The sequence below is a fragment of the Octopus bimaculoides genome, chromosome 4 (genome assembly GCF_001194135.2).
Source record: "Octopus bimaculoides isolate UCB-OBI-ISO-001 chromosome 4, ASM119413v2, whole genome shotgun sequence".
In the NCBI taxonomy this organism is placed as follows: Eukaryota; Metazoa; Mollusca; class Cephalopoda; order Octopoda; family Octopodidae; genus Octopus; species Octopus bimaculoides.
Window position 1 is genome coordinate 76224965 of NC_068984.1, and position 20269 is coordinate 76245233.

The following is a 20269-nucleotide window of genomic DNA, read 5'->3' on the forward strand; positions in this document are numbered from 1 at the left end:
AAAACAGATAATGCTGTACTTTATGAGGGTCTTGCTGGCAATTAGAATTCAAAGAACAAAGACAAGGGGTATCTGCTAACACATAAAAGTTGCTTGAGGTGGGGTACATTACCATGGATAAGGTCAAAGGCCTGTATAAAAGAATTTTGTCAAACTAATTTATTAACTGATTATCTCTCTAATTGCTGATAAAAAAAGAAGTCCAATACAACCAATATATGTTTTAATTCATGCCATGATCCTTCCAAAATACAACAGTGTGTGCACATGCGTGTGTGTTTGTGCACATGCGTGTGTGTGTGCACATGCATGTGTGTGTGTGTGTGCACATGCGTGTGTGCACATGCGTGTCTGTGCATTGTGTGTTTGTATGCATGTGAGTGTATATATACATAGTACAGGTAAGGTTATTGGTGGTGGTGGTGGGTTAAGAAGTTTGTTACAGTCATGTACATAGTTCTGGGCTTAAATCTCACAGTACCGCATGTTGGATACCATTGCATTAGGTTGTCATCAAATATGTGTGTGTGTGTGCATGTATGTATGTGTGTATATATATATATATATATATATATATATATATATATTAGAGGAAAGATCATATGTGTGTGTATATGAATGTTTTGATTTTTTTACAGGCAAAACAATATAGATTATATGAAATAATACAAATTGGTAGTTTGTATTTTTAGCTTGTATTTCAGTATTTCAGGGTCATGATCCCTTCTTCAGGAAATCTTTGGAGAAATGGTGTTGGAAATTAATCTCTCTGTTCTGTAGTGTGTGTGTGTGTGTGTGTGAACACTACAGAATGTAGTGTGTGTCTAGTGTTTACACTATATATATAGCAGAGGCTCTATATAAATGTAATTAAAAAAGTAGTAGTTATTGTTTGATTATTGTAAAATGAAATATGGTAGTGTATTGAAATTATGATTTTATAAAGAGGCCATCATTAGAGATATTTACTACTAAAAAAAAATGTATGTTGTACTCCCTTCGAGGCAAACATCACTTAATTTCCAAACACACTACAGTTTTCTTTATAACAACTAAAATTTTCTTCAATTTTTTATTTTAACATCAATCAAAGTATATATTTATTCAATTGTTTAATTGGTAGTTTGTTGTACACTTTTTTCTCTTCAATTAAATGTGTTTCCTGCGAACAGAAATCAACCATTAAATTGCTTTATATTACAAGTGCATTAAAATCGCCTTCATACAAAATGAAGATTCTGTTAAGAGTGAATATTGCATGCAATGCAATTAAGAGTTAAAGCTTAAATTCCTAAATAGATTTATCACCAAGTAAACAATGAAACACACACACACACAAACCTACTCACATTCACTCACACACGTATATATATTAAAAAGAAGAAAAAGAGAAAATGAAAAATCCAAAATTGTAATTGTGTTTACGAAGTGGAATAGTGAATAATCTTAATATGACAAATTTCTTTTAATTGAGATTGCTAAAGATGAATTTATACAGAATTTCTACAGAATATTTTGATTAAATGTTTTATAAGAAAAACCAAAATATTTTTATAAGAAAAATTAAGACGTTTTATAAGAAAAATGAAAATAGCTTAGAGAGACAAAGGCAATAATAAAGAGTCTTAATCTAACCTCCTTCATGTGATGCAGTGTGTAAAAGGGGTATTTATTTGTGTCTTTTTAAAAATTCTAATTTCCTATCCTAGAACTTATGGAAGTGTTCTATTTGGATACTTAAATTTCTCTTTTTTGCATGTGGTAGTGTTGTTGCGTGAGTGAGTATGTGTAGATGGTGGGGTAATTGAAAAAAATTTGGTGGAGAAGGTCATTTAGTGGAGGAGCACTCTGAGACTAGTAAATTTAATGTTGTTGATGTTCAAAGAAAAGTAGATGGATTTTAGTTAGATGTAAAACACTAGCAGACCCTAACCTCTGATAATTCTGTAACTGATATGGGTTTAAGTAAACCAACTTTAAATGACTACTAGAAAGAATGGAAACATTGTTGTGTTTCAGGGCATTTGTAGTAGGGTACATGTAATGATGTTAAACCAAGAGCTAGTTGGATACCTACACTGTCTGAATTTGTCTCCAGCTTTATATTTATATTATTTCAATAACAGAAGATTTGTAGAATAAGGATATCCTTTAGATATAAACCAGGTAAGGGTTGGTGACAGGAAGAGCTCCTTCTTAAACCATGCCAGCATGAAAAATGGACATTGAATAAATGAATGAGTCCAGAATAGCATCAGATTTAATGCTTTACAGTAGTTAATTGTATCCCTTTACATTCTGACAAATTCTTTATCATTTACTTTTCTGTAGGAGTCATAAAAACAATGTACTAGTCGGATATCAGAGATGATCTAATCAATTAATTCAAACCCTTCTCCAAAATTTGAGACCTTGTATCTGTGCTCCAAATCCTGAAATATGTCTATCGTTTTCACCAGCTGGCTTTAAAGACAAGATTAACACCTGTGTTAAGTTGTTTACATCTGTCAGTTACATATAATGTTTGCTAAAATCTATAGATATATTCAGTAGAGTAGCATTAACATGCTAATCATTTTGTAATTATACTAGCCAATCCATCAATTATGCAAATAAGTCTACCCAATGTACTCAAGCCCTTAATAGTTGTCAGTTGAAGTGTTTTCTCTCTCTAGATTATATGTCTGATATTCAACCATGTTAATATAACAAGTTTCAGTATATTTTTCATCTCTAAGGGAAAAGAAAAACAAGTTGGTGGAGTTGCATCTGTGAAAAAACAATGTAGGGTGATGGTGGTGGTGATGTTGCATCTGTAATATATGAATTCTATTTTCATTTTTCCTGTACTCCACTTCCTTTTGTGCCATATTTTACCTTGTTTTATTATGGCTACTTATTCCTCTTCGCCACTGACATAATATAATGATGAGAATATTGTTTAGCCCCTGAGTCAAACCTGATCAGATAGACTTGTGATTAAAGACATTCCAACAATGATCAACTTGCCTTTGTGCAATTTTTTGCTGGCTAAGACCAGCCTCAGATTGCCCAACAATATGACCTTCGAAAATCTGACAGTTCTGCTGAATTTTTGTGCGTGGTATGGTTACTCTTCGCAAATGTTTAATATAATGGCACCTGGAATGAAAAAGAATGATTACATTGTAAATTCTACACCGTTGAAAACATTAAGACACTTAGATCAGAAATTTTGAAAATTAAAGGTGTCTATTTACTTCCTGCATGTCCGTGTATATATATACATACACTCATATATACTTGTGTACACACACACACTCATATATACTTGTGTACACACACACTCACATGACAGACTTCCATAGAGTTTCTATCAAATTCACTCACAAGGCATTTGTCAGCCCATGCTATAGGCCTAAAGCACCATGTGGACAGACTGGGCCCAAAACCATTCTGTTACAAAGGAAATTTCTTTACCGAACAGCCACTGAAAATTTTTTTTAAGAAATGAAGGAAAATGGTCATGGCTGGAATATTGTTAATTATAGGTCTCAGGCTTGAACTGCACTAAGCAGCAGCAACAACATATTTTACTGCATCTTTTTTGAGACCAATTTATATTTTTTTATGGAAATTCTTGTATGATTGCATGAGGACATTATATTTTTTCTGTTCAGCTCCTCTGGTATAATCATCAATAGATTTTGCAATAGATAAATTTATTATTTATGATAGTGCTGACAATGAATTCTTTATAGCAGGAAAACTTTTATGTAGTTGCTTGATATGCCAATATAGTATTCATAACTGCTGTAATAATCTTCCCACTGATATTGTAGTGTTTTAGCAATATAGAATGTTTAACATGGTTATAAATCTAAGTTTTGAGATGAGTTACCATCAATGCTGAAAGAGAAAAATTTTGGATCACTTGTCCAAAGCTTTGTGGTTGAGAATGTGTTGGAATCATGAATAAAATGAAAGATTTTAAGTCCAGTCTCCCCACTTAGAGTATATGTATTATTATAGTTTAGCTCCAAGTCAGCACTGCTGGATCAAAGGTGTTCTAACTGTGAGCTGTGACCATCTCATTGTCTATTTGGTTATAGTGCATCCAGGGCCACATTAATCATTGTGTCTTTCTCTTTTTAAGATGTTAGGGTGTGAATTGAGAAAATTTTACTACTATTTCATGCTTGTTGAGTATCCACTTAGAAGCTCTCTCTGCTTGGCTCATAATGACCTAATGTACATACACATACCTGATGATAAACAAGGATGAAACTATTTGAAACAGTTTGACTCAAAAAGAGTTTGGAAGTTTGTTTTGTCAATTTTCTACTTGTTTTAACCCTTCAGCATTTAAACCAACTATATCCAGCCCATATATTTTAACTATTTTATGTTCAAACCAGTTAGATCCAACCTCTTACACCTATCCTACAATATCACTCTAAAAGTAAAGTTACATCATTGAAATCTTAAAGCTACAAGATAAGGCATGGTTAATTCATAGCAATATAAATAAATAAGCATTACATTCAATAGGGTTATCTGGACACTAAAAGGTTAATCAAATTAGCTGACATTAGTGTTAGATTTAAACAATATGTTAGTATTGTGGTCCTGCATTATCAGTAGAGTGTCAGACAAATGCCATGCGATATTTAATCAAACTTTTGTACATTTAAATTTAATTCCTGTGAAGGTCAGCTTTTTCTTTCATTCTTCTATGAGTTGATAAATATATACAAGTTTAGATCTAGTAGCGATCTTCATTGACTATACACACCCCTAAGTTTGAGGCCTTGTGCTTATTATAAAAATAAATCTTTATATGACATACTTAATGTGTATTTATCGTTGAAGAATCAGAAGCTGCAATGTTTGTCTCGGGGAAAGATCCCTTTATAGAGGTAGTGTGTTAAAAACCCACAATATACTTCAGAACTAGACATAATGAAATTGTTTCATAAGCAACTGCAAGAGTGACACATTTCACTGTTTTTGCAGTTTGTCAATACCATGCACTTAAGTCACTTCCAATACATAGTCACATTGGCCAGTCTGTAGTGTATAGAATCACTGAATAAACAGCTCAGTGGATTTTCAAAGGGGCTACTAGCTGAATAAAATTCGAATTATGCAATAGAAATATTGAAAATGACATCTTGACATAAATACATATTCCAGTAACTCAGGAAATAAATTTTCTTGAAGTTTAAATACATAGATGTCTCTTTTTTTATTTGCATCTCATTGTTCAGCTGAACACAGGTTGGTTGTATGGCTAAGTAGTTCACTTCTCTATCATGAGATGTTGGGTTCAATCTCATTATGTAACATCATGGACAAGTGTCTTTTACCATACCCTTGACATTGTGAGTGATATTGGATCAACAAAAATTGTGGTGAAGTCCATTATACCTGTCATTCAAAAGTTCAGCTTTGTCACAACACTGTCACACTAACTCAACTTGAAAATTATAGTAAGAGTTCGTATATCTGTGGAATACTCCAGCACTTACATGAATTTCACATGTAAATAGTTCTGTTTATGGAACAGCTGTTATGAACTCACCTGCACACATGTCCCTGTTGAATCTCTTCCCTCAAAACATATCCTCCAAACACCTTTTCCCCTGTATACACTTACTACATCCTCCCCTTTTGCAATCTCACAGACTTAACCACCCACTCACCCTGTCCTGGTCCACTTCACTACATACACCTCCCTGTAACTTGAGTATATACCCAGTCATATCTTCACCATCTTATCTCTCTCTCTCTCTTTGGGTTAGCCATGTATCTCCTTCACTGCAAGACACCTATTTCTGCTTCTCTGTTGATACTCTAACTTCTCATCACCTGGCATAAAGCCACCTCCCTCAATACTCCTCCCACTTTGGTTGATGAGTCTTACAAGTTATTTGGTGACCTCGGTGTCACATAAAAAGCACCCAGTACATTCTATAAAGTGATTGGCTTTAGGAAGGGCATCTGACTTGCTAGCTTCTGTCAAAACGTCCAACCTGTGCCAGCATGGAAGGAGAACATTAAATGATGAGGATGATCTGTATCCCACACAACCAAACACTACATACAATAATTTGTAGTCAGGTCTTTCAACTGAACCAAGCATGAGATGTCTAGTACCCTAGACTGTGGGTTGCTTTCGCAAATATTTAATAAGCTGTCTCAATCATAGAGCTATTTGGAATTGCCAGCAACAACACCAGCAATTAATATATGCATGTGCTTGTAAACCTATCAAATTAATATTAGCACTCAAACATGTTAAAAGAAAAAAAAGTATGGTTGATCTTTTTCAATTTTATCAAATGTTATGAAAATAACATTAACATGCTTAGGTCTTTTCTAAATTAAACCATTTAAAAGAATATTTAATTCCTCTTGCAGATCTGAAACCATGGATACAAGTGTCCAACGCCGTCTAGTGCATCAGAATAGTGAAGGACAAGATGTTGAATCTGAGGATTCAGACGAAGAACAGAAATACCTCCAAGATCCTGGAGAATTTGCTTACAACAAAAGAGTGAGCGTACCTGCCATTCCTGGTATGTTAATTGTCTTAGGACTTGTTGGAGAATTGTAAGTACACTCATAATTTATTATTAATATTATATTTTTGGATTGTTTTCAGTGTTAGACTATTTCATCTTTTACAAGTCATGGGATGGAACTAAGCAATTGGCTCTGTAATTATTTTGTAGAGACAAGGAATATAATTTCTATTCGTGTATGGCTTATTTTGAGAAGGAAAGGGAAGAAAAAATTGTTATCCCTGGGTCAGTGCCATAAGAAGTAGCACGTTTGGATATTTTTTTACTTGCTGGGTTTGAAGGAAAGGAGCAGTGCCCATGACCTTTGGAAGCCCTACAAGGTCAGTGAGATTGATGCCATTAGTGTTCCTCTTGGACCTTTGTAGTCAATACCAGCCTCTAAGACATGAGCAAGTGGGGAATTCTGTAGGGCCAACATTCTGGAACGGAAGTTTGAGTATAGGCATAGAGATTTGTGTAGGGTCTGAAAGTTGAATACAGTAAGGTGTAAGTTGAGTAGGTCAAAAATACTTGAGTGGAAGTGGTTATGAGCCTGGACAGCTTCATGGAGCAAAGACCATTATAGCAGTAGTAGTAGAAAAGGCAGAAAGAGAAGTCTCTGCCTGTGGGCCAAAAGTTAAAGCATATTTGTGAGTTAGGTGGATTTTTTTAATTTTTATGTAATCTTGGATGCTGAGTGTGCAACTGCAGCATTGTCCTACATGTTATGTGCAATTAATACTCCATTGTAGATGTCACCTATTTTTTTTGTCAATTATCAATTATTGTTGGAGACTGGCTCTGAAAAGAAGGGCCAGTTTGGGCTGTGACATTGTGTTTTCTTCAGGAGACCTTGTTCAAATGCTTTAAACATAGTGGACTCCACTAAAAACATATTCTATGTAATTGTGTTAACACTTTTGGAATCACCCCATCTGAGACTGTCCCCTGGCTCTATGATACAAACTTCCTGAGTTAACATGATCTAAATTAAAACCTTCTATCAAAATTCTATGTTAATTTATATTCCAAACACGGGCTTAATAAGGACATAGTTTTTTGCATTAAATTCTTTGTTATAATCAAAACTGATTGAAACATAGGTTGTATGTCTCATCAGAAGTATGGTAACAAAAGGGCTTTAACCAGGCACCAGATTAAGTCTACCACCAACATTTGATAAGATTCTGCACATTTTCTGTGATAAAAAACATTTTCTCAGGGTGCCATTGCATCAAACAGATGTTTTATAAATAATTTCTATTCTCTTTTCGCTGTTATTCAAATTTGTGAGCATCTAGTTCAAAAACATAATTCAAGTGACTTACAAAATTCATTGCAAAAATTATTAAAATGACAGGAATATGAGAGGTAAATAGCAAACAAAAACAAGTCAATATCCTTGAAGTGTAAATAACCCAAGATGGAAGTCAATTTAAATCACTCTTTAATTTAAATAATGTTCCACTACTAGGGATTGTGGGTTATAGAGGCATTTATAGCTGTAGCTAAGGTACCAAATTAGTAGGGTCTTTAGAGCATTGGATAAGATCCCTTGTGGTATTTGTTCCAATATCCTATACTCTGAGTTCAAATCTTCCCATGTTTACCTCTGACATCATCTTTTCAAGGCTGATAAATAAGTAACAGTCTAGGATTGTGGATTGGTGGATTTGTTAGTATGTTGGATGGGATCTCTTGTGATCTTACCTGCTTTGTTACTTTGCTTTCTGATAAAGACAGTGTCTGCAACATCAACACCACTGGTGCAAAACTATGTCAGTCCTGCTTTTCCTTTGGATAGTATTGGTATATTGGAGTGGAGGAGATTTGCATGCATAGGCAATTGCAAATCATCCAGAAAAAAAAAAACCTTGTTCTACTCTTTGATTGGTTTCCAGGAGTTTATTGAGACATACAGCAACAATACTCGGTAGTAAAATGTAGCATCACATAGAGATTCAACTATTTATATATTATTATCATTTAAAGTGATGGATTGGCAAAATTGTTAGAACTTCAAACAAATTGCCTTTCTGTATTTCATCCAGTTCTTTACATTCTGAGTTAAAATCTTGCTGAGGTCAAATTCACCATTCATCCTTTGGGGATTTATTAAATAAAATGCCAGTCAAATACTAGGGTTGATGTAATTGACTAACGTGCCATCCCCTAGGGCCAGATTAAGACTCACCGAGACCCTAATTACTTAAAAGATTTTGGTGCCCCCATAAAAGATTATGTAATTCAAAATATAAACAATAACAAACCATAAAATAAGTTTATATTTTTCAAAATGAAACAAAACAGTAACAAGGAAAATAATGTTTATTTTTGTATACTTCCACTTTATTTATATTTCAAAAGTTTCCTTCTACTTTTTTGAATTGCAAAGTCTTTGATCAGATCCTCAAAATTAATCTTAGATAACACATCTGCGTCTATGCTTAGTAGAGATAAAGGCATCCTGAATATTATTTTAGCAAGTTTAAAGTGATTTCTTTTGTGCCGTAAATCATTTACCATTTCTGTGGTTCCCTCTCCTTCCCTTGATGCCCTATGCACATGCTTATTTTGCTTAATGGTTAATCCAGCACTGCCATTCCCTCTTAACACTGATAGCCTTGTGCCTAAATTAGAAATGATTATTTGAATGGATTTAAGGTGGTAGATTAGCAAAAACATTAGAACATTGGGCCAAATGCTTTGCTGTATTTCTTCAAGCTCTTCATCTTCTGTGTTCTAATCCTACCAGGGTCATCTTTGCCTTTCATCTCTCTTGGGTTGATAAACTAAAGTACAAGTCAAGTACTAAGTTCAACATTAAACACTCCTTCATCAACCCAAAAGGAATGGTGTATTTGACTTAAGCAAAACTAAGTTATGCCCTAAAAATTTCTGTCCTTATGTCTGTGTTAGAAACGGTGATTATTTACATAAAATTATTTTATTCTTCTCTTCACCAAAAGGTTATAGTTGCAATTAGCTTAGTAGGATTTCCAATATTGTTACAAAGGCCACAATTTATGAGGAAGGCACAACTAATTAAATGGAACCAGTATCTAAGTTATTTTATCAGTTTTGTTGCACGTCTCTGCTCTGGTCATTAATACCAAACTCTGCTTTCTTATACTTCAGGCTGTTTTTATTTTTCATAGCTACAATGACTATTGCAATGCAATTGTTTTAGTCCCAACACATGATCTCAGTTCAGTTCACTTACCAAATGAGCACAACTCAGATATTTAGCTATTTTCTTTTATACTCTTTATTTCTCAACATGAACTATTTTTTAATAAACTTAATGACTTGATACAAACTTCTACTTAAACAAAGCAATTCTTTAGATAATACATTTTAATATCCCACTCTGTCAAAATATTTCTTTCTTTTCAATAACACAATTCAAGAAGCAGATGGTCATATTGTGATTTGTATTTTAGATGTCTATGAGACGCATTATTTTAGAAACAAATGAAATAGTATTTTTTCCCCCCACTGTCTACTTCACAATATGAACAGTCCTGAAATACAGCTGCATCACTTTCATTATTATAATCATCATCAACACAATATGACTGCTTAGGAATGTTTCTTTTCAATTTCATTCCTGTTTCAGTAGGTTTGTTCATTTGTCATCGTTTGAACTATATGACATTGTGAACACTTCAAGACTGCATAATATTGTTTCCATTTGTATTTGGTGGTAATTTGTAGTGTTTTAGTAATCCCAATATTTCTAGCGGTAAACTTAACTTAGTGGAGTTCACTCTGTTGCAAGTATTCAGACCAGTATGAGATGTTTTAGCACAACTGTTATGGCTCCATCCATTTAGCATCACTGATTCAATATTGATTCATTTCACAGCTTACGTTTTAATCTCTCTCTTTCTGTTTACATGTATGAGCATATTTCTCCAAGTGTGTGTGTGTGTGTGTGTTTGCTTGCTTTCAGTGCCAAAAAGTACTGTTGTGAAAAAAAGGTTCAGTGTCCAGTCAGCCATGCCAAATTGCCAGTATCCAAAGCAGCCATGCCCAGCCATCTCATTCTGCTGATCTGCTTGGTTCTTTTGACATAAACTATATCAGTTTCATTATACACCTTCTCCTTTTACTAACTGTTGTGTTTCACTCATTTAGAAAATATATTGAATGTTCATAACCACAAGTTACACAACTCATTTCCTAGCATCATCCTCCCCGTGCATAGTAGTATCACCCCCTTTTCTGGCTGCCAGCACATTCATCTTTCATCTCATGAGTTCCACATGGTTGCACAAGACTTCTCTTGAGAGTTCTATACATATACATATCAGAGTATCAAAATCAGCAACCCAATGCAACTCATATTATTCCTCTTCAAACATTTTAGCTTTTTACATCCTGCACTTCATCTCAGTTGAGGACTTGATGAAATTTTCATGTTTAATCTTCAACAGCACACCTAGCATTGTCAATAATACGCTGCCCCCACTTCTTCTATAACTCTGGTGTTGGTGTCGTGCCTAGTCTGGGGACTTGATATGGTCGCACCATCACTGTTAGGCATCCTTGCAAACTCAGCGTGAACCATTGTTCTAGGTGTTGTGCTCAATTTTGGTTCTGATTCCCATGTGTTTAGCAGGGCCAGTTGCTCAACTGCTACTAACTGCAGTGTGCAACCCTCCTTCTTAATCCATGCTGTATTCTTTCCAGCATGAATCACATCTTTTGCTTTGGATGCAACTTTGTCGAATATGATTTTGTGTACTACATCCTCACCTATTTCAAAGAATGGGTTTACAGCAACCGTCAATGGTCTTTTCATTAACTTTTCGGATGGTGATAATTTATGACTACCCAAGGAACTCCAATGGTTGAACAGAATTTTGTTCAAGTAATTGCCAAAATTCCTTGTCTTCAAATCAAAATGATTCTGTACAGCTTCCACAGTTTGTACAGCCCTTTCAACAGTGCCATTAGATGCTGGACTGTGAACAGGTGTCTCAATTATTCTGCAACCTATTGATGACAACATATTCTTTGATGCAACAAATTCAGGCCCAATGTTCGATACTAAAGCTGTAGGCACACCATAACGAATGAAGACCTCAAGCAGCTTGCTTTTTACCACCTCAGTCAAGCAATTAAGATACAAGCGGGCTTCGATCAATGTTGAATAGGCATCTACAATTACAAGTATGTTACCAATGTTTGGAACATATGCCCAATTCATATGCACACATTCCCAGGGCCCAGAAATAGGCCATGAATCATTTGCGTTTACTAAATTTGGCCTAAATCTCTGGCAACTATCACAAGATTTGACAAACTTCTCTGCCGAGTAAGCCAACTCAGGCCACCAAACACAGAGTCGTGCCTCCTTAATTGTTTGTTGAATGCCCATGTCTGTGTCATGTAGTTTAGTTATTACTGTGGCTCTATAAGGTGCTGGAATAAACAGACGATTTTTATGATATATTAAGCCATTTTCGCATGTTAGAAAATCCTTTGCTTTAACAAATGCACTTCCCAGATTTAAGATCATCTCCAATTTTGCTGTAAATTCTTTCTTTTATTTTGTTATATAATGCATTTGCATTTACACTAATCCCTCACCATATCGCGGTTTATTATTTAAGCTTACGTCGATCCTTTCATGGTGTTTGTTTTGCATTTATAATAAAATAAATATATACAGATTATAAAAATACAAAAAAAATATACAGTACTGTTTTTACTTCATGGATTTTCACCTATCACGGTGAGGTTTGGAATGTAACACCCACAATAGTCGAGGGATTACTATAGTTGTTTTTGAATGCCTTCCATCATTACATGGTCAATGTCCTGCTACACACTGTTGCATTTGTCTAAATGCGAAGCAAAGAAAATTATATCATCATCATCATCATCGTTTAACGTCCGCTTTCCATGCTAGCATGGATTGGACGATTTGACTGAGGACTGATGAACCAGATGGCTAAACCAGGCTCCAATCTGATTTGGCAGTTTCTACAGCTGCACCATCGTTAATACAGTTCTATAATTAAGAGATTTGGTTTGACAGATATTTGTCCTCATCTTTTTTGTTCTTCACACGTTTCGGCTGATATACCCTCCAGCCTTCATCAGGTGTCTTGGGGAAATTTTGAACCTGGGTTCTCATTCCTAAGGTATTTTTTGATATTATTATTATTATTATTATTATTCAGGTCACTGCCTGGAATCGAACTCGGAATCTTGGGGTTAGTAGCCTGCGCTCTTAACCACTACGCCATATGCCCATGGGCATTTATAGAGTGAATTTTAGGGCTTATAAATCTAATATTTTCCTATCCTTCCTTAATACCGGTTCTCATATGCTATTTGTATCTGCACTCGGTCGGCTTAGGAGGTTGTTGTGTCCTAGCATATGTGCTACTTCTTTTAGTTTTCGTATTTTCCAGTGGTGTTCTCTGTCTATTATTTTAACTTCATCCCACAGGGGGAGGGGGTCTCCATTTTTCCATATATGATCAGCTATACCTGATTTATCAATATCTCCTCGTGTCACAGCTTTGCGATGTTCCTCTGCCCATATTTTGAGGGGTTGGCATGTTTCGCCTCTGTACAACCAACCACAGCTGCATGGGATGGAGTACACACAGTTTGATGCATTGTTGGGACTATAATGTCTATTGTTGAGAATGGACAACGAAAAATATTGTTGAAACTTTTTTCTTTTTTTCTAGAATACCTTCAGATGTTTTCCACTCTTAGAAATATAAGTTTGAGTTATAATCACTATGAATTACCAAATTAGTAATTTAATTAAGTTTTCAATTTATACATCTTTTGGGGACAAAAATGCAGTTTGGAAGTATAAAAGGTTCAGACTTCTAGAACAATTGCAAATCCTTGAACTATAGAAAGTATACCAGGAAACATCATTCACTCCCATTAAGTTATACACAGTTCCTACCATATATTTCATTTTTAAGAGTTGACTTGTTTAATTTATCTATTTACATTTAAAAGATTGGGTGGGGGTTGTAATAATGTTTTTGGATAAAGTTAGAACACAGATTAATGTCGTTTTTGTTTGTTTTTCTTTTTCCATTTTTTCATGTTCATATCACTTTCTAAAGACTTTAGATGAGAGTTTTCATAAAATGTTGTTCTAACAGAAATCTAATAGTTTGGATAATCATAATATTCTTTGAAAACTAAGTATTGGTTTCCAAATACTTAAAGTTTAAATAGCAGTGTTATTTTACATCCACTTTATTTACATTTTTTTAATATTCTCCCACTTTCTTCATATTTTCAAATAAATTTATTATCTATCCACTCAAACACGAATAAAATCTAGTAATGTAACTTCTGTATTCAACAAGATTCGTTAAATTTATCTCAAATGATATATGTCTAAATTACCAAATTAAAAAAAATTTTGAAAGTTATTTTCATGTTCATATTTCAAATCACCAGTAAAAGATGTTATGCAAATAAATTTAAAATTCCAATACTTAGAAATTAATATTTTTAGTTAAATTCCTTGAAATCTTCTTGGAAAGTAACTGTTATCTTGTCATAAAAATGTAGTTAGTTGATTCTGACCTCAATATCAATAACTTCAGTTTACTTATGTAAATTAGTTTTTAATATGATTTGGCTAATAAGTAGATTATTTTGTAATAAGTAAATTATTTTACAATTGCTTATGTATTCTTTTTTTTTTTTTTGTACTGTAAAGTATAACTTTTTTAGTTTATCTTCAGTCAGATAACTGCACTATGTTTGCTTTTTTTTTTTAGTAACAGAATTAATTATTAGTAATTTTTGGAACATCAGATAAATTGTCTCACAGTATTTATTTTGGTTCTTATATTCTGTATTCAAATCTTGCCTAAGTCAATTTTCCCTGTTATTCACTCTCCCAAATTTAAGATGTTGTGTCTATGTTACAAACATCAGTGAGCTGGCAGAACTGTTAGCATGCTGGGTAAAATGCTTAATGACATTTTACCCATCTGCATGTTCTGAGTTCAAATTCCACTGAGGTCAACTTTGCTTTTCATGCTTTCGAATTTGATAAGATAAGTACCAGTTGAACACTGGGGTCGATGTAAACAACTCATCCCCTTCCCTGAAATGGCTGCCCTTGTGACAAAATTTGAAACCACCATTATTATTATTATTATTATTATTATTATTATTATTATTATTATTACTTTTACTATTATTATTCAGGCGGCAAACTGGCAGAATTGTTAGCACACTGGGCAAAATGCTTGGCAGTATTTTGTCTACCACTATGTTCTCAGTTCAAATTCCTCCAAGGTCAACTTTGCCTTTCATCCTTTTGAGGTTGATAAAATAAGGACTTGTGAAACACTGGGGTCAATGTAATCAATTAGTCCCCTCCTACCAAATTCAAGGCCTTGTGCCTCCAGTAAAAAAGGATTATTATTATTATTATTATTATTATTATTTCTAATTTAAGGTGGCGAGCTGGCAGAATCATTCATTAGTGCACTGGGCAAAATGCTTAGTGGCATTTTGTCCATCCTTACATTCTGAGTTCAAATTCTGATGAGGTTGACTTTGCCTTTCATCCTTTCAGGATCAATAAAATGAGTACCAGTTGAGCACTGGGGTTAATGTAATCAACTAGACCCCTCCCACAAAATTTCAGGGCTTGTGCCTATAGTAGAAAGGATTATTATTATTTCTAATTTAAACACGTGGCCAAAAGTTTGGAGAGGAAGGAGTTAGTCGATTACATCAGCCTCAATACTTGAATGCTACTTTATTTTATCACCCTCAAAAGGATGAAAAGTGAAGTTGATTTTGGTGGGATTTGAACTCCAAACATTAACAGTCAGAAGAAATATCACAAACTTTGTCTGGCACTCTAATAGTTCTACCAGTCTACTACCCTATAATGATATTTCTAACTTAGACATGAGGTCTGTAGTTCTGAAAGTTGAGTCTTAGATGATTTATTCAGCCCCAGTACTAAACACTGATACTTTATTTTATTGATCCCAATAATAATAATAATAATAATAATAATAATAATAATAATAATAATAATCCTTTCTACTAAAGGCATAAGGCTTGAAATTTGTAGGGATGGGACTAGTCGATTACATTAACCCCAGTGTTTCATTGGTACTCAATTTATCAATCCTGAAAGGATGAAAGGCAAAGTCGACCTCGACAGAATTTAAACTCAGAACATAGTGATGGGCAAAATATTGCTAAGCATATCAGTCAGCATGCTAATGATTTTGCAAGCCCACAATAGAAATAAGAAGACTAGAAGAAATCATAATATGGTATTTGTAGCAAACTTTAAAAAACTGGGTAGAACAGACACTTGTCATACTGTCCAGAACTAAATTTCAGTGAAATTTAGTTCTGGATATTCTGCTCTTTTATTTATTACTAGCACTACCATTTTAAAGAAGATTAAATCTTTGGATCAACCTTCCTGATAGTTATGTCTGTCGATTTCTCCATATGTTACTCTTATCTGCAATTAAGTTTTCAGAATATAAAGATAACATCATTACTGGTGAGTAGTGCCAGTCATTATCAACAGACCACTTTTCATTGTTACCATGTTAAAGAACAAACCAACCAGACCACATTTATTACACATACCTTCTTCTCTTGCATCATTTCCTTTCTCTCTCTCTCTCTCTTTGTCTGTTTCTCTCTCTCTCTCCTGCAGACACACAATGTAAACTCTATAAAGATGAAAATACACTGTTTATGATATGTTAGGTGTTAAGATTATTGATGTAATATAAATTGTATTAAATTCACATGAAGTTATATGCACAAATGTATGCATCATAATTGTTTTAACGCCTATTTTTTTTGTATATTGATATCTGTTAGACATAATATCAATTTCATATGGAAAAAATGTTCACACACAAACACACACAGAGTACAACATTTTTATATGTATCTCAGTTTTTTACCCTAAGGCTTAATATTACTCAATCATATCTAACTACTTACTAACTCTTTCTTAGTTTGTCTTGACTACAAGTATCTGTCCCTGCCACCACCACCATCACTATATCATCACATCTCATTAATCAAATCTATTTGATTCTTGGTCTCTTACTCCACTCATTTCTGCTCAGATTTTCTGTTTGGTCATACTGTTCATCAAGTATCAAATGTATATTGGCAAAAGATGTAAATATCAACAAAGAAATTGAAAAAAAAACTGGTGCTTTGGAGTAGAATTCTTTGTATTTTGATCCACTTGAGTTGCACAGACAAACCCGTCATTCTTGGCATGTTATAAGAAATGAGTTGCTCATTGGAAATGTATAACAAACATTATTGTTAACCAAATGTGATATAAAATTAAGAAGAATGAGAAAGAACTCATGGTGTCCCAAAGCAGTTAAGTATCTTCTACATACTTTCTGTCCCATTATTGGATATATTGTATAAAACTAGCTGTCAGTACTCTTTCTTCCAGTGAGTTATATGAATGGGGGTCTTTATTTATTTCAAAGCTACTCACACTTCTTAGCTCTCCAAATTTTTTGATGTAGGCAATGCTTGTGAAACCTGTCTTTTCACATCTTCTGATCTATTTGCAACTATACTACCAAGAAACTGAAACTCTCTTACATGTTCTACTTTTGAAACATCTCACTGGATAATTTCATTGTTATGTGAGTGGATCTTGCATTTCACACTATTTATTTTCACATTTCAGTTTTCACTGACTTTGTCTAACTGTTTGCTGAACACTTTCAAGTTGTCAAAGACCATGAATATTAGGGTTATGTCATCAGTATGTCCACTGTTTATGGATAAGGAGTCAGTAAGTGCTAGATTGTTATCTGGGTCTAAAGTTCCCTCATGTTTAAGATGTTGAAAAGTGTGGCAGAGGCATGCAATTATGTCTCACACAAATGCATGCATCAAATGAATCCATCAACTGACCATTCTTGATCAGTCTCACTTAGTACCTATATTATTTGCACTATCTTGGGGTTCTACACTTATTGTTGTTGTCATTTTCTATAAGGTCTTCCTCAAGATCATGTTGAAGCTTTAAAGATAATGAAGTTGAAATGTAAAGACACTTGATGTTCTCTTACTCTTTCAATGATCTGTTTGACTTTAGAAATGGCATTGAAAGTGCCTCCTCCACTTAGTCTGAAACCTAACTGATTCTTCCCCATTGCTTCTTCTGTTTTACTTTTTATTCAGTCAGGGAGGATTCTACAGAACACTTTTTCTAGTATTGATAAGAGAGGGATCGCCTTGTAGTTCTCTGGATTTTACATGTCACTCTTTTTATATGTTGGAGTTACTGGTATATGGTTCCAACCTTTTACTGTCTTTTCTGTTTTCCAAACTATATTGAATATTACATAGAACATGTTAATCATGTGCTCACCTCCTGCTTTTAGTACTTCATCACTGATGGCATCTATTCTAGGGACTTCATGGTTTTTCATTCTTTTTATTGCTTTTTTCTATTTCATATTTTGTTATTTCTGTGCAAGTATCTACATCAGATGAACCATCCAGGATTTCTGATATTGCCTCTTCATTGTGTAGCAATTGAGTGTTAAAATGTTGTACAAAATTATCTTTCCATTATTGGAAAACTGCAGCTGTGTATGTACGTATGTTACATTCTTTATTTTTGATTGTGCTGTATGTTTTCTGCTCTTTCCCTCCATTTCATAAATGGACTTGAAAACATTGTGACTGTTATTGTTCTTGAAATTGCCTTCTAGTAGTTTTGTTTTGTCATGTAGGTTCTTGTTCTTTTGTATTTTGACTTCTGTTTTGACTGCTTTGTTCGTATGAGTTGTTCAATGTTCCTGTTCTGGTTTTTCACCTTTATTCACAGTCTGCCACTGTTTCTTATGAGAGCCCTGTCATTTTCCTTTTTTCCTTTTTTTTTTTTTTTTTTTTTGTTCCTAAGCTTCCACGTGGACAGTCTCTACTGTTATTTCATGTTTTTCCTTTGAAATACGCATACACCTTGCCTATTGTCATCTGTTTTGAGCACGTTAGGAGGTGCAGTGCAAGATGTAATGGGTTAGGAGGTTCATTACACTGCCTCACTGTATTATTGGCAATTTCATTTACATTTGTGAAGGTATATGGCTTAGTGGTTAGGGTATTCAGCTCACAATTGTAAGGTTGTGAGTTCAATACTCAGTGGCATATTGTATCCTTGAGCAAGACACTGTATTTTGTTAGGTGGTGAGCTGGAAGAATTGTTAGCATGTCAGGCAAAATGCTTAGCAGCATTTCATCTGTCATTACATTCTGAGTTCAAATTCTGCTGAGGTTGACTGCCTTTCATCCTTTAGGGATCAATAAAATAAGTTCCATTCACTTTGTCTGACAGTGTCTGTTCAGGTTGTGACTTCACATTCGTGCTTTCTTTATTGTTATGCTTAAGTAGTCACAATTATAATTCTGATCTCTTATCCAGCAGAAACCATCTTGAGTCTTAAATAATCTTAATTCTTTAGTTCATTAACTTCTAGGTCAACACCTTCCCAATAATAAAACCATATTCTTTATTAGAATATAATGGAAAAAGAAAAGAAATGTTTATTTTTAGAATGTGATAGAGAACAGTAACTATTCATTATTCAAAAACTAAATATCTATCAATTTTTAAATCTTGTATAATTTATATGTAGTCATCCATATAAGTCAGGAGAAAAAAATATGCACTTATGTATTTGTTAATAGTGGGGGTATATTTATCAAAGTATCCAGTATTGTAGATTCATTTCAGCCAATCTTACTAATTGGTTTTGCACATAACCAGATAAAAGATCAGAGCACATATTACTTAAATATGCTAATATCTAACATCTGGTTATCTAATACCTTTGCAAAACCAGTTGGTAACATTGGCTGCAATAGATTTATAGTGTGTGTGTGTGTGTGTGTGTGTTGGGCTGGGTGTGGCTAAAAAGCCTGCTTTCCAGCCATATAGTTTCAGGTTCAATCCCATTGCATGGCACCTTGGACAAGCGTCTTCTGTAACCCCAAACTAACCAAAGCCTTGTAGGTGGATTTTGTAGATGGAAACTGAAAGAGGCCCATTATGTGTGTGTGTGTTGTTTCATTAACTTCACCCCATGTAATTGTTGTAAATAAATGTTATTTAGTTTCAATATTCTCCAAAAACGTATCTGACCAAAAGGGGAATATTACTTCGCTTGGAAACAGGTAAAGGTTAGTGACAGGAAGGACACCTGGCTGTAGAAAATCTGCTTCAGTAAACTTTATCCAACCAATGCAAGCCATGGAAAAGTGGAGATTAAAACAGTGATGATGACAATGATATGTGTGTGTGTGTGTAACGAAAAATTTTCAAGTTGGCTGGAAAGGCAAACTATCTGTGACACATAGTTATGATGTTTAGCCACACAGTTTTTGTACATCCATTCAAAGCAACAAATGTCACAGTGACAAAAGAATAGGAAATTCAATTGATTTATTACAATAACTTTTTCTTTGAAAAGAAACCAAATTTCATTGATTTTTAAATCCTGTTTTCCTTGTACATGTGAATAAATTGGATCATTCCAAGTCAGCTGATTCTTGTTTTCCCTTATCTTTATTTTGCCATTCCCAGTATATTTATTATATTTATTCTGAAAGACAGCAAAGCCCTCAAATGCTGTAGAGGCATCATTTCAAATTTGATATTCCTCTCACATGTATAGGAAGCCCAT

The 20269-nt window shown here is 34.0% G+C and overlaps 1 protein-coding gene across 1 annotated transcript in view; it reads left to right on the forward strand.

Moving 5' to 3' along the window:
• The window catches only part of LOC106878824 (uncharacterized), a 241418-nt gene that overhangs the window by 79429 nt on the left and 141720 nt on the right, over window positions 1–20269 (forward strand). Inside the window, exon 2 of the mRNA XM_052967637.1 lies at window positions 6403–6594. Coding sequence (XP_052823597.1) covers window positions 6413–6594 — 182 coding nt within the window. The 5' untranslated portion in view covers window positions 6403–6412. The remainder of the gene's footprint in view (window positions 1–6402; window positions 6595–20269) is intronic.